The 21854-nt window shown below is 38.6% G+C and overlaps 1 protein-coding gene across 1 annotated transcript; it reads right to left on the reverse strand.

The window, feature by feature from the left end:
* Nucleotides 1-2832: 2832 nt before the first annotated feature.
* On the reverse strand, nucleotides 2833-21812 carry PEX13 (peroxisomal biogenesis factor 13). Its single transcript, XM_059659728.1, has 4 exons — nucleotides 21637-21812; nucleotides 12200-12894; nucleotides 8387-8512; nucleotides 2833-5317 (listed from the first exon to the last, which is right to left on the reverse strand). Exons 1-4 carry the CDS (start codon nucleotides 21726-21728, stop codon nucleotides 5019-5021), a joined length of 1212 nt encoding a protein of 403 aa, XP_059515711.1. The 5' UTR covers nucleotides 21729-21812; the 3' UTR covers nucleotides 2833-5018.
* Between the last annotated feature and the right edge of the window lie 42 nt (nucleotides 21813-21854).

Consider the following 21854-nt stretch of genomic DNA (forward strand, 5'->3'; position numbering starts at 1 on the left):
AAAAACTTTTTTGGTGTGCAGGGTTTGACCATTGACCTATTAACCAGGAGGTCAATTAGATTCCGGTCAGAGCACATGTCCGGCATGCGGGAGGTAGCCAATCAGTGATTCTCTCTCATCACTGATGTTTCTATCTCTCCCTCTCCTTTCCTCTCTGAAATCAATAAAGAAAATATATTAAAAAATAAAAATAATCAACTGAGTTTAAACTGTATAAAAATTAACTGGTCAAAGGCATATAGTTTGATATTCCTTCCACATATTGTCTATTAACAGTGTAAACAAAACATTGATGCATTATGACTATCTAGGGAAATAATGCATACTATAGCTAGTACGTAGTTATGAATTTAAGTTATTGATTTACCCTGTACATTTATTATGTTAGGACTAATTTCATATGCTCTTTCTACAGTGAAACTTTCTGACATTAATGAGAGTATGGGAAAAAGATACTATGATTTATCCGCTCATTCTTTCAGGATATGAGTGCCCCAAATATGCTAGGTACTGTTTCATGTGTAGGATGCAGGAAGACATGAAGCAATATACCAGTAGACTACAAAGTTAAGGCAGAGGTTGCAGTTTAAAACAGGGTGACATGGATGGGCTCATCAAGAGAACTCTTGGGCAATGACCAGAAAGTTGCAGAAGGGTATGAGGATTTCTGGGAATGTCCAGACCTAAGAAAAACTATGTGCAAAAGTCCAAAGGTGAAAACATGGCTAGAATATGAAAGTGGCTGCAAGGCGGCAATGTGGTGCCTATGAGGAAAGTGCAAGGTGAAGAGTTGAAAGCGGGTCAGATGGCATAATTACTTGTAGACCTAGAAGGGCTTTGACTTGATATTGAGTCAAATGGGAAGCCTCTGGCAGGAATTCAGCAGAGGGTGTTGTGATATGACTTAGATTTTAAAAAAAATGAATACTCTGTTCCTATTCTGACAAGTGACTACAGGTCTGATGAAGTAGAGGCAGAAGCCAAGCAACAAGTTATAGTCTCTTACAATAATATGAGGGTTGTGAGAGAAATAAAAAAGGGTTCCAAAGCTTCTGGCCTAAACAAACAGAAAAATGTAGTTGCCACTTACTAGCACAAGAAAGAGAATGAAGGAAAAACAGGTTTTGAAGTGAAGGTCAGGATTTTTAACCATATTAAACTTCAGATATCAAGTGAAGATATCAGAGTGGTGGGTGGATATGATTTTGGAATTCAGATAAAAGGCCTGAAGATATAAATTTTGGAGTCAAGAACATATGCATGAAGGCAATCATGAACTGAGAGATGAGACAAATGACTTGAAAGAATTGGTTAATAAACTGATTCCAGACAGCATTGGAAAATGCTGTCCGCTCCATTATGTCTTTGTTAGAAAAGTCAAAATGCTAAAGCAGCCCAAATTTGAATTGGGAAAACTCATGGAGATTCACGGTGAAATTAAGAGTTCTGGAAAAGCTACTAGGAATGAGACAGGTATTAAAGTTGAATGAACTGATGGATATGAGCCCCTGGCCCCAGAATCTATTTAAAATTCAGATTTAATGGTGACAAATAAAAAATCCTACTTATGAGGGGGAAAAAAAAGTACTCCCATGAAGGCAGATATAGCAGCTTTGCCCAACATTATTACTGAAGAAATTAAAAGATAATGTGAGTTAAATCTTACAGTAAGTAGTAGTGGTGTTCAGATTAGAATCCAAAACCTAGATTACTTGTAGTCTTTTTATTTTCATTTTTAAGATTTTTAAAATTGATTTTTAGAGAGAGAGGGAAACATCAATGTGAGAGGAATTGGCTGCCTCCTTCACACCCCCTACCAGGGATCGAAGCTCGCAACCCAGGCACGGGCCCTGACCTGGAATCAAACCGACCACCTTTCAGTGCACAGGACAATGCCCAACCAACTGAGCCACAACGGTCAGGGCTGTAGTCTTATTTTTATTTAACTCAACCTTCTAGAAAATTTTTATATAAATCTAAATCTAATATTTTTCATTATTTTCCCTTTAAAAAAATTTATTTCAGAGAGAGTAATGGAGAGGGAGAGGGAAACATTGATGTGAGAGGGACTGGCTGCCTCCTACACAGCCCCCATTGGGGATCAAGCCCGAAACCCAGGCATTGCCCTGACTGGGAATCAAATCATGAACTCCTGGTTCATGGGTCAATGCTCAACCACTGAGCCACACTGGCTGGGCATCTAATATTTTTTAACTCACAAAAAAAAGGACACATTGGTTTGCAATTGTTAGTATACACAATGATATGAAGAAAAATAAACTTTTATTGTTGTTAATTTTCACCCAAGGATAATTTCCCATTGATTTTTAGAGAGTGGAGGGAGAGGGAGAAACAGAGAGAGAGAAACATTGATGTGAGAGAGAGACTACTGACTGGTTGCCTCCCGCACACGCCCTGACCAGGACCGGGGATCAAGCCGACAACCGAGGTATGTGCCTTTGACCGGAATCGAACCCAGGACCCTTCAGTCCACAGCCAATGCTCTACCCACTGAACCAAACTGGCTAGAGCTTCCAATGATTTTTAGAGAGAGTGGAAGGAAGAGAGGGAGGAAGGGGAGAGAGAGATGGAGAAATATGATGTGAGAGAGACACATCGACTGATTGCCTCTGGAACTCACCCGACCTAGGCTGGGGATAGAAACTGTAACCCAGGTATGTACCTTTGACTGGGAATCAAACTCAAGACCCTTCAGCTCGAGGGCAGACTACTAACCACTGACACACACCAGCCAGTGTGAAAAATAGAGACTTTTTATATAAATTCCAATCCTGCAAATAGAGTTAACAGTTTATCTTTAAAAAATGTCACTCAAGTTTAATGTATTTTTATTTGTCCAATAAAAGTAATTTCACAATTAAAAATAAAATTTTAACTGCATTCAATTTGTTTTTTCCATTAAAGATAAAGGACTGCTAGATTCAAGTAAATGTGTAATTATGACAAACTGAAAGACTAAATCAAATACATAAATAACATGTTAAAACATGAAAATTGTCTTTTTACCTTTTCCTTTCTAAACTGATAAAATAAAATCAGAAAAAAAACTGTAAATAAAACCTGTTTTCTTATTGTAATTTGTGATTTATTAATTTATTTAACTGATAATGTTTGGTTTTAGTAATTTCTGTAAAGTGGTACTCCTTAAATAAGTTCCTAAAAATAACAATATTGAAGCCTTGAACATTACATTTAATATCATCTAAAAAAAGTATACTAAAACTGTCATAATAAAAAGATTACAATAAACACTCTAAGAAAAGTGAAATTACTTGTTATTCATTCTGTGCTATACTCTTTCCCCTCTACATCTTTAATACCAGTCACAAATTCTATTGTAAAGACTCACCTTTTCTAACCTAAATAGACTGAATCAACATTTCACCTCTACACTTCACTTACAGCATTCAGTTCAGATGTCTCAACACCAAATTTAATAATTTATCAAAAAATTGTTTCAAGAATAAAATTTCTATTAATTACTCTGTAACAAAGCAGAACCTCTACTAGAACAAAATGGGAAATAATATACCTGTGAATATATTCTTGTACAACTGTATTCCTGATAGTATTATTTCATAGTATAATCACAGCAAGTATACAAATTTTCCAATTTTGTGTGTAAATATTCAGTGAAATTTAACTGCATATAAAGTCATTATTAAACAAAAAATCAAATAGCTTTATCATATGTTAAATGGCAATTCAGAATTTTATTTATAGTCTCAAGTAGTAAAAATTAAACCTAAAATAAAGTGTATTTTCAATGAACAGCCTGAATGAATTTGTACTCTTGAAAAGTAATTATATTAGTGAGAAGAGAATCTATGAAAAGATTTTAAATGCTAGGATTGACTATATCATTATGCACAAACTCCAAGGACTTGAGTCCAGGTTGGAGAAAGAGAAAGGAAATCTTTCCTATATCCTGATCCATCCAGGATGAAACTAGTCATATTGTAAAGGGAAAAAGTTATTTGCTCCTCAGAAGACATGAAAATAATCTGTAAGAAAGATAAATGTCAAAAAAAAGAAAGATAAATGTCAGCCTTTTTAGTAGCAGGGGAAACTATTAGGGCTAAATATACTCTAGAACCATCTCCTTCACAATGCTTCTAGTGACCTTTCCAGGATAAATGTTTAAAAACACAATAAATGATAATGGTATCAATTGTTAGTGGGCAAAAACATTTTATTGCCTAAAATAAACCCAAGACTGAATGTAATACAGATCAGAAAATTTTTATTATTCAATATAATTAAAGTTGTAAAAAAAAAATTAGCCTTTTTCCTGTTTTCATATATTAGCACTCAATTTCTGAGGATTTCAAGACAATTAATGTAGAATTTTAAAAACTGTAATAGTCTCTACTGTAGCAAATAGTATATTCTGTAGTTCATTACTCTTACTCCTTCAGTAAACATAGGGTTTTACTTTTTAAAAAAAATCCTCACCTGAGAATATGTTTATTGATTTTAGAGACAAAGAGAGAGAGAGAGAGAGGGAGAGAGGGAGAGAGGGAGAGAAAGGGAGGGAGGAAGAGAGAGAGAGAGAGAGAGAGAGAGAGAGAGAGAGAGAGAGAAAGCAAAAGAGAAAGAGGGAGAGATCAGTTGTCTCTGTTATGTGCCCCAAACGGGGACAGAACCCAAAACTTAGGTATGTACCCTGACCAGGATTGAACCTGCAACCTTTTTGGTGTACAGGACAATTTTCCAACTGGGCCAGGCAATAAACATAGGTTTTTAAATAAGATGAAAATAAAACTTTTTTCATAATCTTAAAATCTAGGTGAAGCAAACATCCTTGTGGCCCAATAACTTGTAAAATGTAACCAGGTCACTAGACCAAGATACTAGTGTACCACTTTAACAATTTCTAGCAGCAAAACACCTGGAATAGCAATAAGTGTGTTCATTGGACTATAGAATAATTCCTATATAAGAAGTAATTTTAAAAAAGTATTCTATAGTTCAACTGCAGGCAAACATGAAAGATATCAAAGATCTTGTTTATCCCCACTTATTCCAGTGGAACCAGGTACAACTGGAACCTTACTAGTTTCAACAAAAACAGATTCAAAGGCAGCTTCCTGTTCATCCAAAGAATCAGCAGCTGTGGCTCCTTTAATTAGTGTTGTGTTGGTCAAAGGCTGTTGTTGCTTGGAAATTTTACTGGATTCCAGTGTTTTTCTACCTCTTCTTTTACCAAGGATTTTGACATAATTAGCAGGTATAAGTCCTGTTGTTTGACCATCAAGACTAGCCAGCAGCCAACCGCGCACTCTGGGTTGCTGTTCTGATGAAAGAAAAGACAGCCTTGTAATTATAACATACTTTGGAGGTCCAACAGAAAAGTAATAGTAAAATATTAAGGAAAAGCTGTGTTACAGTTATATAATAAAATATATAAACAAATAGCATATACACATATATTCAATATCAAATGAAAGACTTAACAGTTCTAGGTCCCTTCTTATAATTTATACATTTTATAATTACTAAATATTTTTCAACCTTGAAGAACAAAGTTTATATTAGTTTGTCCATTCATAGAGTAAGGAGATTCAGCTACCCCAAAAGCTGAAAACTAACTTCAATGTCTTTCATATTTTAAATTGGAATTTGAGAAATGGATTTCTCAATCCTTCTCAATAGGGTAACTCAGGGGTAAATGTATAAATGTATACCTTCACATAAGCCAGTTTTCTTTTTGTTTTTTTATTAATCTTCACCTGAGGATATTTTTTCCTTTGACTTTTTAGAGAGAGTGGAAGAAGGAAAAGAGAGAGAGGGGGGGGGAGGAGGAGGGGAAGGGAGAGAAGGAGGGAAAGAGAGAAAAACATCGATGGGACAGAGGCACATCGATTGGTTGCCTCCTGCATGCACCCAGAGCAGGGTAGGGATCCAACCTGCAATTCTTCAGTTCGAGGGTGAATGTTCTAACCACTGAGAAATTCGGGCCAGGGCGGCCAGCTTTCTTTACATACCTTTGGCCAAAATATAAAATTCATTCTATGTGATAGTGATGAACAATCCTGAAGACAGTGAATGTTAATTGTAATCCAAAAATGAAGACCTCTGTTATCTTCAACCTTGACAAAAAGTTAAAAGCAATAACCTAACCTTCTGGCCCTTTAAATACAGTTCCTCATGTGACCCAACCATAAAATTATTTTTGTTGCTACTTCATAACTGTAATGTTGCTACTGTTATGAATTGTAATGTAAATATCTGATATGCAGGATGGTCTTAGGCGACCCCTGTGAAAGGGTCGTTCAATAACCAAAGGGATTGTGACCTACAGGTTGAGAACCGCTGAGTCCTAAGCTTAAAGTAGGAAAGATTACTTAATATATTCAATTTTTAATTTTGGTATTCTTCCACCTATTTTATCCATGTCTTTAAAAAGCTGTTTAACACTAGAGTTTTAGTTCAACAGTATAATTTAGACACAATATGACATTTTAGTGTTTAATATGCTATAAAAAAAGAAACAAACTAACCATGTCTGTGACAGATTTTATTCTAAGTGCACAAACATACTTTACTTGAGCAATGGAAGAAAGGAAAGAAGCAAAGCCAATGTGTTAAGAGACAATATTAGTAGAAGGCTAATCTGAGCGCTAACATTTTTCTGAATTATTATAATGTAATTGAAAGAAACCTTCTTTATTGTTTATTTAGATTAATTAAAACTATCTCTATTGATCTTATCTACATCAAGAAATCTTATAGCCCTAGCTGGTTTGGCTCAGTGGATAGAACATCAGCTTATGGACTGAAGTGTCCCTGGTTAGATTCCAGTAAAGGGCACATGCCTGGGTTGCAGGCTTGGTTCCCAGTAGGGGGCGTGCAGGAGGCAGCCTATCAACAATTAATTATTCTCTCTCATCATTGATGTTTCTATCTCTCTAGCTCTCTCCCTTCCTCTATGAAATCAATAAAAATATATTTATTGATTTTTTTTTTTTTTTTTTTACAGAGAGGAAGGGAGAGAGATAGAGAGTTAGAAACATCAATGAGAGAGAAACATCCATCAGCTGCCTCCTGCACACCCCCCACTGGGGATGTGCCTGCAACCCAGGCACATGCCCTTGACCAGAATCGAACCGGGGACCTTTAAGTCTGCAGGCTGACGCTCTATCCACTGAGCCAAACCGGTTTCGGCAATAAAAATATATTTAAATTAAAAAATATATATTAAGAAAAAAGACATCTTATAAAGAACTCATTCTTTTGAAATTCAAAATAGTAAGATGTGATTTTCACTAGATGGAAAACATGAATATAATGGCTAGAGGTGAGAGTTTGTGTATGAGGGGATGTGGCAGAGATTTAGCAAACTGGATCTAAAATTTTAAATTATTTACATACTAGAGGCCTGGTGCACGAATTCAATCAGGGTGGGCCACTGGTGGTCTGTGAGGTCTGAAAGGTTGGCGACCGCTGGGCTAAAGTTCCCATTTAGTAGACCGCAGGGGAAACAACCAAAGTGGTTCCAAAGTCAGATAAACCTAGGTTCACAGTCCAGCTCCACCACATCTTAGTTTTGCGATTCTGGACAATTTACTCAGAATTCTGAGTCTTAGTTTTCTCATGTCTAAAACAAGGACAAGGTAACAGTTGGCACTTTATAGCATTATTATTATAAGGGTTAAGTAAAACATGTAAAGTATAGTGCCTTGTACATAGTAAGTAGTATTCTATAAATGACAGAGGTTATTGTTATTACTAGTATCTTTACCAACAATGTGACTTTTGTAGCAAACCTGAATCCTCATAAACATACAAAGAATCTTTTTTTGTAAATCAGCAAAAATTCTGATTTTCATTACTGGAGATAGCCAAAGAAAAAAGCCACTTTGTCTAGACCTGTTAAAAACTGTTGGTGACCTGGTCCAAATATTTCATGACAGTAATTCCTAAAATATTTATGTTGAAGTTTCTGAAGCAAGCACTATTCAATTAAAAAAAAAAAAAAAAAGCAGTAACAGCCCCAGCATTCAAAGGAGGAAAGGGATACTTAAATGATGCTAGATAATTTCTTTGGTTTGTTATATTTATTACATTTAGCGTTTGCCTCATGTTTTTGTGTAGCGATTAAGAGTTTGGACTTCAAGCATTTTGGGTTTAGAAGAGATTATATAAACAAGCTCTTTCCTTATCTCAGTTAAATATTATTAAAACCACTATTTGGGCCATTTCTCCCCCACCACCCAGATTTGAAAGTTCAAAATAGACATGAAAAGTGAAATCCTAGTAATTACTTCTGAGTTAATAATAACCAATATTTTGTTGCAGTTTTTAATACATTTACAAATTCAAAAAATTCACAGATAATTTCAATTTATTCATGTTTTGTTACCTTTGAGAGCTAAGTTGAGCATATCACCAGCACGGAAAGAAATTTCTTCTTCAGATAGGGCAGCAAAATCATATTCTGCTCTAGCAACTACATGGTCATCCTCACCACTTGCCCAGTTGGTGTTGTCTATAAACCAAATTAAGAATTAAAATTAGGTTAGTAAAACTTACAAACAAAAGATGAAGATATTTGACTGGCTCTGGTTTGCAAGTTGCATAAATTTGTCAAGAAAAGCTACCCCTTAAATTCTATAGTTAACACGATGTAAAGTCAACAGTATGTTCACTAGAATATCTATTATGAGCTTTTCCCTTTTCTTCAAGCTCAAAATTCTAGCTCCCTTACTTTAGGCCAAGGGTTAGCAAACTTTTTCTATAAATGGCCAGACAGTAAGTAAATATTTTAGACTTTGCAGGTCATCAGGGGAATTGAAGATAATGTACTTATTTAACGAAAGAAAAAACTTTTCCATAAATTTTTTGACAAAACTCAAAATGTAATAAAAATTGAGTTATTTTTTTATAATACAGGTCTTCTACTGAGAAGAATGGGATTTTGGGGGTGGGAGGGATATTTTGGGGTTTAACTGTAGTGCTTCCTATCATCATATCAAGTGCAAATGTTCATCTGTTAATGTTCATACATAAAAAGATCTGAGGTATTTCATCTTTGAAAATATTTTTTCATACAGACAGGTACTGACAAATCCTGACATTAATTCACTGAACTTGAGGTTTTGAGTATATCCATCTATAAGTAGACAAAGAGTAGAATTCTGTTAAATTCTTCTTTTGTATTAATGTATGTCATGCCATTACATTAGAGATTAATTCACTTCCAAATGAAAATCATTTAAGTGGAAACTTCTTAATTGCATAGTTCAATAGACTTTGAGATATGGACATTTCCTTTGCACTTGCATGGAGATCCCAAAACACTATTCTTCCCTCCTTCATCTCTGGCTACTCAGACTTTGCTTCTTTCCCACTGGCTTCCTTGCTGTTCACATGACATGCCAGGCACACTACCACTTACATACCTTTGTTATTCCCTACACCTCAAATAGCTGCAGGCCTTAATCTCTCACCTCCTTAAGGGGAACTTCCTGACTGGGGTAGCACTGTGACCCCACTTCCTAACCCTGGTTCTGCATCACTCTTATTTCTCTTCCTATGGCACAATCCCCCTGACTTTCACAGGTGACCCATGAACAATGCAGGGGTTAGGAGAGCTGACCCCCGTGCAGTCCAAAGTCCATGTATATCTTTGACTCTATAGTCCGTCCCTTGTATCTGCGGATTTGACTAACAATAAATGAAAAGCAGTATTTTTCATCAGTGGTTGGGAATGAGAAAATACTGTTTTCGATCCTTGGCTGGTTGAATCCATGGATTCGAATCCCGAAGATACAAAGGACTGATTGTATTTATTGAAAAAAAATCAGCATATAAGTGGACCCCGAAGTTCAAACACTTGAGACAGACCGATCGCTTTAGAACACTGTGTATAAGTTTGCTTAAAAAACCATACACACACAAAAACACATCCTTTCCTTACTAAATGAAGATTAAGAGCTTCCATTATTAGCCTTCAACCTTATTATCCTTTCATTCTATGCAATAGGACAGCTGCTGAATATCATATTCCCTATGTACTTTTGTTCAAGCTGACAGTCTTTTTTTCTTTATTGTTGAAAGTATTACATGTCCCCTTTTCCCCCCAATTGACCCCCTCCAACCTGCTCTTGACCCCATCCCAGGCCTTTAGCACCCTATTGTCTGTGGCCAGGGGGGTCACATACAAGGTCTTTGGTTGATGACCTTCCTCCCACTCACCCTCCCCTGCCTTCCCTCTGAGATTCTGCACTCTGTTTCATGCTTCCATATCTCTGGATCCACTCTTGTTCATCAGTTTATTTTTGTTCCTTAGATTCCACATGAGTGCGATCATGAGATACTTGTCTGACTTTTTTTCATTTAACATGGTACTCTCCATGTCCCTCCTGCTGTGTCAAAGGGTAAAATATTCTTCTTTTTTACTGCTGCGATCGTATTCCATTGTATAGATGTACCACAGCTTTTTTATTCATTCATTTACTGATGGGCACTTGGGCTGTTTCCAGATCTTAGCTATGGTAAATTGTGCTGCTATGAACATAGGGATGCATACATTCTTTCTGATTGGTGCTTCGGGTATCTTAGGATATATTCCTAGAAGTGGGATCACTGGGTCAAATGGCAGATCCATATTTAATTTTTTGAAGAAACTCCATACTGTTTTCCATGACGATTACACCAGTCTGCGTTCCCACTAGCAGTGTACTAGGGTTCCCTTTTCTCCACATCCTCGCCAGCACTTTCATTTGTTGATTTGTTGATGGTAGCCATTCTGACAGGTGTGAGGTGATACCTCAGTGATGTTTAATTTGCATCTCTCTAATATTCAGTGGGTTTGAGCATTTTTTCATATGTCTCTTGGCCATCTGGTATGTCCAAGAGACATATGAAAAATGTCTCTTGGTATGTCCTCTTTGGAGAAGTGTCTATTTAGGTCCTTTGCCCATTTTTAAAATTAGATTGTCTTCCTTTTGTTAAGTTGTATGAGTTCCTTATATATTTTGGATATTAACCCTTTATCAGATACATCATTGCCAAATATGTTCTCCCATACAGTGGGCTCTTTTTTCATTTTGTTGAAAGTTTCTTTTGCTGTGCAGAAGCCTTTTATTTTGATGTAATCCCATTTGTTTATTTTCTCCCTACTTTCCTTTGCCTTAGGAGATGTATCTGTAAATATACTGCTACAAGAGATGTCTAAGATTTTGCTGCCTATAGTTTCTTCTAGGATTTTTATGGTTTCATGACTTATATTTAAGCCTTTTACCCATTTTGAGTTTATTCTTGTGTATGATGTAAGTTGGTAGTCTAGTTTAATTTTTTTGCATGTTATCTGTCCAATTTTCTCAACACCATTTATTGAAGAGACTGTTGACGCCAATGTATGCTCTTGCCTCCTTTGTCAAATATTGAGCATAATGGCTTGGGTCAATTTCTGGGTTCTCTGTTCTGTTCCATGTATATATGTGCCTTTCACAGTCTGTTTTTCCTACCTAACTGATGAAATGTTACCTGTCCTTCAAAAATCTAACTTAAATGCTACTTCTGGGATACTAATAGCTTCCCCCAAAAAACTAGCTTTGCTTTTCTAAATTGAGATAGCACTCGGTACCAGTTGGTGGAGAAGGAACTAAACAAACAGGCCTGGTTTTGTTTCTAGTCCTACTTTATTAAAGATGTGATCTTGGGCAAGTGACTTCTTTGAACTTTAGTTTTGTCCCTTGTAAAATGAAGGTAATTCCTCTTAGGGTTATTGTAAAAATTAAGTGAGATAAAATATACAAAATACTTAGTAGTGTCTTTTATATAAAAAAGGCTCAATAAATCCTATCTTTCCCCAACTGTCCTTATTCCTTACCACACTCTTTCTGCCTCATCACAATTATCTGTATATCTGTCTTACTCATCTCCCTGCCAATTGACTTTTAGAAAAAAGGGAATTATGTTCTATGTATACCCCATAGCATCAAATTCAGCACCTTGTAAATAGTAGTTAGGTAATGTATACTGTGATACTGAGGGAATAATGAATAAACAAGCCGTTTTTGCTATATATTTCTTTTCCAGTTCTGAACTAAAAATATAACTGGATCAAAAATATTAAATACAAATAAATATAAAGAATGTTAATGTAACAAATCTATTCTTGAAATTTGAGATTGTTATGTGGTTTCAGAACCTGTTGTCTTACTCTTACCTGTTATTTCATCACTGTGGGTAGATAGCAGTTTCCAGATGAGGTAAGGACCACCAAGGATAACAGCAAAGAACAAGAATATTGGCCAAGATTTTGCTGAGTTAACCGCTCTGTCATCAGCACCAAGGCAAGCCACAGTTCTTTCACTTTCTGCCCATAGGTCCTCATTCTCGGAGCCTCTTCTTAAACCTATCATCTGTTGTAACCGTCTATAAAGATACCTTATAGTCCTAACTAATGCAAAAGCTGAAAAAACCTTTGTGAAGTGTATTTTTAATCGGGAAAAATGATTCGCTACATCCAATACAGCCCTAAAACTGTTATACACAGCTGAAAAGGTAGCATCCATCATCATACTGACAGAGGCAAATGCATGTACAATACTTTCGATGGACTGAAATGCACCTCTGCTGCTTTCTTCAGCTTGCTGAACAAATCTACTAGGCGGAAGATCATCTACACGGAGGCGATTATAGTTTAACCCATTATATCCATAACTATAAGGGCTATAGCTTCCATAAAACGAATTTCCATAGGCACCATATCCTGAAGAAAATGAGCTGTAAGCAGGTCTGAAAGTGTTCACACTGCTACTTCCTGTCTGGTGTGACGGCCTTGGAAGAATAGGTGGGGGTACTCTGGTAAGTGCTGGTTGTCCAGGTCTTGTCAATAAAGTAGGACCCAAATCAGCAGATCTAAAACAAACAAACAAAATTCAAAATAGTAACTTAAACACAAGAGGTTCAATTCAAATGAACTATTAAACACCTCCGATATCTAGTGTTATGAGATTCTACTGAAGATATGTTAAGAGTAAGGAATAGTCTCTAATATCCAGTTGCTTAGAACTTCAGTGTTAAGACAAAATGCATAAAATAAAATAGCCGAATAACTCTTATTTTCTTGTTTACTTATGCTACCATTATTTGTACTATCTTCAATCTGTACTTTCTTTTTAAGACTCTTGTCCATTTTCTCAGGGTTGGTTGTTAGATATTGTCCATACTTGTACCTAAATGACACTATCAAAATTACTACAGTTTTATAGTAGTTTTTAATGTCCAATAAAACAAGTCCTCCCACAATGTTCTTCATATTCAAGAGTGTCTTGGCTCACCCTGGCCGGTATGGTCAGTTGGTTAGAGTGTCGTCCCATGCACTGAAGGGTAGAGGGTTCAATCCCTGGTCGGGGTATGTATGGGAGGCAACCAATCAAGTTTCTCACATCTATGTTTCTTTCTCTCTGACCCTCTCCCTTCCTCTTTCTCTAGAAAAGTGGTTCTCAACCTTCCTAATGCCACGACCCTTTAATAGAGTTCCTCATGTTGTGGTGACCCCCAATTTCATTGTTACAAATTGAACATAATTAAAGCATAGTGATTAATCACAAAAACAATATGTAATTATATGTGTGTTTTCCGATGGTCTTGGGTGACCCCTGTGAAAGGGTTGTTTGACCCCCAAAGGGGTCGCGACCCACAGGTTGAGAATCGCTGCTCTAGAATCAATGAAAAACATACCCTCCGGTGAGGATTAAAAAAAAAAAAAAGTGAGTCTTGACTATTTAATCCTTTTAATTTCCCTGTATACTTTAGAATCAGAACTTGAAGTTCTGTATCCTACTCTCCCCATCCAAAACCCTATTTTTTTTAAGTTAAATCTTTATTGTTCAGATTATTTCAGTTGTTCCTCCCCCCACCCCATAGCTCCCCTCCACCCTGTTCCCACCCCCCCCCTGCCCTTACCCCCCCTTCCACTGTCCTCATCCATAGGTGCACGATTTTTGTCCAGTCTCTTCCCGCACTCCCCACACCCCTTCCCCCTCACCCCCCGAGAATAGTCAGTCCACTCCCTTTCTATGCCCCTGATTCTATTATATTCACCAGTTTATTCTGTTCATCAGATTATTTATTCACTTGATTTTTAGATTCACTTGTTGATAGATGTGTATTTGTTGTTCATAATTTGTATCTTTAACTTTTTCTTCTTGTTCCTCTTCTTAAAGGATACCTTTCAGCATTTCATATAATACTGGTTTAGTGGTGATGAACTCCTTTAGCTTTTTCTTATCTGTGAAGCTCTTTATCTGACCTTCAATTCTGAATGATAGCTTTGCTGGGTAAAGTAATCTTGGTTGTAGGTTCTTGGTATTCTTCACTTTGAATATTTCTTGCCACTCCCTTCTGGCCTGCATAGTTTCTGTTGAGAAATCAGCTGACAGTCATATGAGTACCCCCTTGTAGGTAACTAACTGGTTTTCTCTTGCTGCTTTTAAGATTCTCTCTTTGTCTTTTGCTCTTGGCATTTTAATTATGATGTGTCTTGGTGTGGTCCTCTTTGGATTCCTTTTGTTTGGGGTCCTCTGTGCTTCCTGGACTTGTAAGTCTATTTCTTTCACCAGGTGGGGGAAGTTTTCTGTCATTATTTCTTCAAATAGGTTTTCAGTATCTTGCTCTCTCTTCTTCTGGCACCCCCCTAATTCGGATGTACGCTTGATGTTGCCCCAGAGGCTCCTTACACTGTCTTCATGTTTTTGGATTCTTTTTACTTTTTGTTTTTCCGGTTGGTTGTTGTTTCTTTGTATTTCAAATCTTTGACTTGATTCTTGCGATCCTCTACTCTGCTGTTGAATCTCCGTATAATATTCTCTATTTCAGTCAGTGTATGCTTAATTTCTAGTTGGTCCTTTTTCATAACCTCGAGGGTCTCACTAAATTTATCGGCGGTTTCTAGAAAATTCTTGAAAAACCTTATAACCGAGGTTTTGAACTCTATATCCAGTAGTTTGCTTTCCTCCATTTCTGTCATTTGTGACCTGTTTCTTTGTCTCCGCATTTTTTATGCTTCCCTGTGTTGATAGAGTGGCTTTGTGTGCTAGGTGTCCTATAGGGCCCAGTAGCTCAGCCTCCCCAATTACCTGAGGTGGACACTCTTGGTGCACCCCTTTGTGGGCTTTGTGCACAGTCTTGTTGTAGTTAAGCCTTGATTGTTGTAGGTATCACTGGGAGGAATTGACCTCCAGGCCAACTGGCTGTGAGAATCAGCTGTGTCTGCAGTGGGAGAACTTCTGTGCTGGAGACACCCTCTGGGGCAAGACTTGCTTCAATGGGGCTTTGGTGCTCACTGAGTCTGCTCCCTGAGTGTGTCCCTTATGGATCTGAGGAGTTGTAATCTGGATGGTCCCACTCTGACCACTGGGTACACTGGCTCTTGGATCTAAGGAGGTGCTAATTTAGCCTCTGCCTGAGGCTACTCAACAGGAGCTACAGAGAGATCTGCAGATTCCTCTTCTTTGTTTGAGGTTTGGAGGTGCCCAGATGAGGCCCAGCTGTGAAGAAATGCAAGCTGCTGTGGGGCCTTGGGCCTTCTTTTGGAAGTTCTGGGTCTCTCTGACCCAGCTGCAGTTTGTTAGGTAATTTTCAGATTGCAAAGGGCCAGGCCTTTCATATGCAAAAGCCTCTGTGCACAGCTTGGGTGGGGCGGGGTCTCAGGGGATCAACAGGGCGGAGCAAGCAGCTATGGCTGCTCCTCAGTCTTACCCTAAGAGGCCCTGTGTCTCAGTGTCCTGGTAATCGCTGCAAGCACCTCTGAGAGAAAGCCGCCCTCGAGTTCCGACTGATGCCAGACAGTCCAGTTTCTCCCCGTATGAGTCTGGGTCCCCAGAGACTCGCCCGGAACTGGAGTTCAGAGCAGTCGGGAGCTTGAGACTCCCTCCCGATTGAAAAAGACAACCGTGTCCTCAGTTGCCAGCCCTTTCCACATGTGCCTCCGTACCTCTGCACTTTACTTCTGCACCTCCTGAGTCTCAGTGTGCTTTTCTCTTTCCTTCTAGCTGTAGAATTTCCACTCAGCCAGCCTTCCTGTGGTTCTGGATGATGTCCGTTTTGTCTTTTAGTTGTATTTTATGAAGTGGTTGTGCAAGGCAGCAATTTCCGGTTTACCTATGCCGCCATCTTGGTTTCTCATCACTCCTGATTTGTTTTGCCAGTATTTTATTGAAGATATTTTTGTATCTTCTTTCATAACAGAATGCCCTAATTTGTTTTTGTCAAGTTTCGGTATCAAGGTTAAACTGGCCTCTTATAAAGAATTGAGGAATATTTCCTTCTTTTCTATAATAGTTTGTATATTTATTTCTTCTTTAAAAATTTGTAAAATTTGCCCTAACCGGTTTGGCTCAGTGGATTGAGCATCGGCCTGTGGACTGAAACGTCCCAGGTTTGATTCCAGTCAAGGGCATGTACCTTAGTTGCGGGCACATCCCCAGTAGGAGGTGTGCAGGAGGCAGCTGATCGATGTTTCTTTCTCATCGATGTTTCTAACTCTCTATCCCTCTCCTTTCCGCTCTGTAAAAAAAATCAATAAAATATATTAAAAAAAAAAATTTACCAGTAAATTCATATGTGCCTACCTAGAATTCTCTTAGTAAGAAGGATTTTAATTATGAATTCTATTTCTTTAGCAGTATGCTACTTAAAGTATGTTCTGTGGACCAGTGCTAGTTTATGAACCATTTGTACCAATCTATTAAAAGTACAGAAAATGAGGTTAAGTGTTTAAGTAATTTGCCACTGCTATGATATTTTTACTGTAATTTACAAATGTACTGGGCATTAACAGAAATATTTTGAGAAGCACTGCTTTAATAAGGGTGTCCCCCAAAAAGTATACACACTTTAACAGCTAGGTGATAGCTCAATTTTGAAAATTTATTTTAATAAACACTGCTTTTATAATTATTCAAAGTGTGTGTATGCATTTTTCGGGATACCCTAGACTTACAGGACTGTTCATTTATTTTCTATTTGTAAATTACACCTTACTTCATCCCCTAAATCTCTTCCCTTCCTTTCTGTATGTTCTGTCCTTTTGTCACTTTGTGCTTCATTCTGGATATTTTCTTCCCCAATCATCCTGTAGCCACTGCTATTCAAAAGGCTAATCTACCAGATAAGGAGCTTGCACCATAATGTAAATCAGCACATCCCTTCTTCACAGATAAAGTTTTGCTATCAAGAAAATACCAGTTTGACAAAACAGTGTGCTCAGTGTCATTTTTTTTAAACAAAAATTAAAGTTTACACGTTGTACTTGGTTGTCTCCTTCTCTCTTCTAAACTAGAACAACCCCTTTGTAAAAAATGTCCTTGAGCCCTAACCGGTTTGGCTCAGTGGATAGAGTGTCGGCCTGCGGACTCAAGGGTCCCAGGTTCAATTCCGGTCAAGGGCATGTACCTTGGTTGCGGGCACATCCCCAGTAGGGAGTGTGAAGGAGGCAGCTGATCGATGTTTCTCTCTCTTCGATGTTTCTAACTCTCTATCCCTTTCCCTTCCTCTCTGTAAAAAATCAATAAAATATATATATAAAAAAAATGTCCTTGACTTTTTGAAAAGTCCAGCCAGTTTTCTTCTAGAATGCCCCACATTCTAGATGTTTTCTCCAAAAATGTTGTTTAAGTATACCTCTATCCTCTATATTTCCAGTTAAACTAAAGACTGCTTCTAAATGTTTGATTAGAATCAGTGAAGCCCAGCTGGTGTGGCTCAATGGTTCAGCGTTGACCTATGAACCAGGAAGTCATGGTTCAATTCCTGGTCAGGGCACATGCCTGGGTTGCAGGCTCAATCCCTAGTGTGGGGCATGAAGGAGGCAGCCAATCAGTGATTCTCTTTCATCATTGATGTTCCTATCTCTCTCTCCCTCTCTGAAATCAATATATATATAAAAGAATCTTAACATTTTTGCCAAGAATAATTTATGGGTAATATTGTTTACTTTATATTATATCATAAAAAAATGGAATAAAACTTTGAAAAAGATCAGCAGACTGCCAAATAGTATAGTATATTCACGTTTTGATAAAGCAGCTAGCTCTAAAGTAGAAGCAATCTATACTAATAAGAGGGTAATATGCTAATTAGACCAGGAGACCTTCCGGACAAAGCCATGGTGCTGGGGCCGAGACAGAGGCAGGTTAGGGGCGATCAGAACCACACATTTAGGAAAACTTGATAACATAGATGGCATTATAAACTAATATGGAATAGATGAGTAAATGGTACTCGGACAACCAGTAATCCACATGGAAAGAAATTAGATTCCCTATTTCACAATGATTTTGTACAACAAACTCAGTACCAAGTGGATTAGACATACATGTGAAAAGAACATTTAAAAGAAAAATTTTCCTGATTTGAAGAGAAAGGATTTCTTAACCAAGACACAAAAAGCACAAAGAATATGAACATTTTGGCTATATTAAAATTAAAAGTACCTGTAAAACATAAATGAACATGAATATAAAGAAGATAAGCCATAGACTGAAAGATATTAAAAACAAAGAAAACAGAATTAGTATGAACAATAAATTACTACTACAAATTAATAAACAAAGATAAAGCCAAAAGAAAAGTGGGCAAAAAGAAAATCAACAGAAAAAACTCAAATGGTGAATAAGCTTTCAAAAAAATGCTCAATCTTATGACTAATCAGAGAAATATAAAGGTGAAATAGCATTTCACATCCATTAGACTGGCAAATATAGTACTAAAAAAAATAACATTGAGAGGGACTAAATTTGCTACCCCAAAATAAGCCTATTGGGATATTGATTTTAAGCTGGTAATTAAGGACAAAAGACAGAAAGAAACACTGACCTTCCCCTAATTGGCTAAAAAGAATTTTGATAGAGCATCTGCCCCAGGAAGGGAGATATCATCATAGATACTTGGAGTTTAATATAAACTACTGTGTGTGACAGCCACGAAGGAACCTAGCAAGACCCATTTATTCAAAGTCCTCTCAGTATCCTATTGTTAAAGATGGCCCAGTAAACATTTATTTACCAAACATCTGCTTTTCCATCTCCATGTGAATTGCTTTCCTGCCCTTTAAAGTCCCAAACCACCCCCCCCCCACTTTCCCTTAGTATAAAATGGCATATAAACTGCCCAATGTTTCTTTGTGTGTCATATTCTTATGGCACACCCACATGCATATTTGTAATAAATTTTGTACATTTTCTGCTATTAATGTCTCTGTTAATTGGTTCATTAGCCCAGCTAGAACTTAAAAAGGTCAGAAGTTATTTTTTACAGCCCCACAGTATCAAGTGCTGGAAAGATTGTAGAAACACAGAATACCTTGCTAGTGAAAGGAAAAACTAATATATAACCACTTTGGGGAACAACTTGGCAATAGTACTTGAAGTTAAACACTCTTCAAAGCAATTCCACTTACAGTAACACATTAGAAAACCCATTGGAAATGTGGAAAAGGAGAAAGGCACAAGAATGTTCATTGCAGCAGTTTTTAATATGTACCAACTAATACTTTAAAATCTACAACAGAGCAAATAAAGTTTGTTTTTATATAACAGACTATCCTACAGAAATTAAAATAAGCTACAGCTATATGTATGAACAAGATAAACTAAAAATAAATAATATTTATATATAATATTAGAGGCCCGGTGCATGAATTCGTGCACCAGTGGGGTCCCTCGGCCTGGCCTTCGGGATTGGGCCAAAACCAACTCTCCGACATGCCCCGAGGGGTCCTGGACTGTGGACTGTGAGAGGGTGCAGGCCAGGAAGAGGGACCCCACTGGTGCATGATCAGGGCCAGGGAGGGATGTGGGAGGTTGGCCAGCCAGGGAGGGACCACGGGAGGGCTCCAGGGTATGTCCAGTCTATCTCGCTCAGTCCCAATTACCCCAGCAGCAAACTAACCTACTGGTCAGAGTGTCTGATCCCTAGTGGTCAGTGCTGTCATAGCGAGTGGTTGAGTGGCCTTAGCATTTCATTAGCATATTATGCTTAGATTGACAGCGAACTGGACACTTAGCATATTAGGCTTTTATTATATAGGATTAACTGGAAACACATTTTGCAAAATGATAGTTTGAAAAAATATATATACATTGCCCTGACCAGTTTGGCTTAGTGGATAGAGCGTCGGCCTGCGGACTCAAGGGTCCCAGGTTCGATTCCAGTCAGGGGCATGTACCTTGGTTGCAGGCACATCCCCAGTGGGGAGTGTGCAGGAGGCAGCTGATCGATGTTTCTCTCTCATCGATGTTTCTAGCTCTGTCCCTCTACCTTCCTCTCTGTAAAAAATCAATAAAGTATATTTAAAAATATATATATATACACACAAAGCTAAGTAATGAAATATAGATAAAGTATAAAAGCTATTGGGTACACTACATACCAAATAGGGACAGTAGTTACTGCAGGAAACAGAATGGGAGGGTTTATCTGTGTCTCTAATTTTAATTTTTTTTAGAATCTGAGACAAATCTGGCAAAATATTATTTTTTAAAGCCGGGAGGGAATGCATACACACGTATTCACTATCTTACTCTCCACAGGTCTCTACATATTTAAAATAATTCACAATGAAAACAGAGTGGGAAATGGTTAATTTTACATAAACAGAACTTTAACAGATGTAAGAATAAAACCTGTCTGTTCCAAAGAAACAGTCCACATTTTTAGGAAGTCAAATCACTCATGAAAAAGGTAGTAGAAAGTGTCACCCCAGCTTAACAGCATAATTAAAGCTTATTACTTGTTAAGTAGCTATCATTAAGTAGCTGTTGTGTTCAAGCACCATACCGTTTAAATAAATTATTACAAGAGTTTAGAGCACAGGGGAAATACTTTCCGGTACGTCGGGGGGTTTTTATGTATTAGGTTATGTGACATTCCAGTTTCATCATCGGGACTAGGATGTCCAAATCCACAAACATAGAAGGCTGTGTAACTCTCTCTCTCATACTATTTTAACCTTTTCTGAGTTGTAAATCCATTCAATACTTATTAAAACAACAACAACAAAAACCACAGGCCTTAGAAAAATCACACACTATTTTGCACATAAAGACCATCCACAGGCCTTAGAACTCCCGCTGTCAAGTCGCTTCTCCAAATCTCTGCACGACCCACTGCACAGCGATTCCGGAAACAACGCCAAGTGTGTAACAGGCTGAGGTCCCGGTTGCGTCAAAGGGACCTTTTGGGCTTCCTCCAACGACCCGGGAGGCCGTTCAGAGCTGGAGAGGCTCTGCTCCCCTTCCGGCCGGGGCTGGGCGGCCGTCACCCTCACCCGCTACGACCAAGGCCACCGTTGACCAGGGGCCCAGCGGGCGCCACGGTGTCCCGCAAACAGAAACGGGCAGGAAGCCTCCCCCTTTACTCCAAGCCCCAGGACCCAGAAGAGCAGCTCCCTGGAGGCCAATCCGCCAACAGTCCACGGGACAGAAACTGCGGTCAGACAACAAAGCTGCCCCAGGACCGCCGCCCCGACCCCGCTTCAAGGGTTGGGGTAGAGGGAGAGGGGGAGGGGAACCTCGCCCGCACAACGGCCCCAACCGCCTCCGGACAAGGCCCCGCTCCGGCCCACCACACTCGCGGCCTGAAGTATCCCACACTCACTGGAAAGCGGGGCCGGGTCCTGGCCCCGGCCCGGCCCCCGGAATCCGGCGGGTCTCCCAGGGCTTCGGGGGAGGCGGCGGCTGGGACGCCATCTCCTCCGCCTGCGCTGCGCTGCGCTGCGCTCCGAGGCAGCTGAGCGCTGGGACTCCCGGCCCCGGCGCACCCTCAGCTCGCGCACCAGGCATGACGGGCAGAGCGCCGAGCCATCCACCCCGTCC

This window comes from Myotis daubentonii, chromosome 12 (genome assembly GCF_963259705.1).
Source record: "Myotis daubentonii chromosome 12, mMyoDau2.1, whole genome shotgun sequence".
NCBI lineage: Eukaryota > Metazoa > Chordata > Mammalia > Chiroptera > Vespertilionidae > Myotis > Myotis daubentonii.

Bases quoted from the DNA above. Each gene is read 5' to 3' on its own strand.
- PEX13 (XM_059659728.1), bottom strand. From the start codon at position 21,728: ATGGCGTCCCAGCCGCCGCCTCCCCCGAAGCCCTGGGAGACCCGCCGG. The intron at 12,895-21,636 runs GTGAGTGTGGGA...TGTTTGTTTTAG, and splicing joins GGACCCGGCCCCGCTTTCCA to ATCTGCTGATTTGGGTCCTA. The intron at 8,513-12,199 runs GTAAGAGTAAGA...TTTGGTTTATAG, and splicing joins CCACAGTGATGAAATAACAG to ACAACACCAACTGGGCAAGT.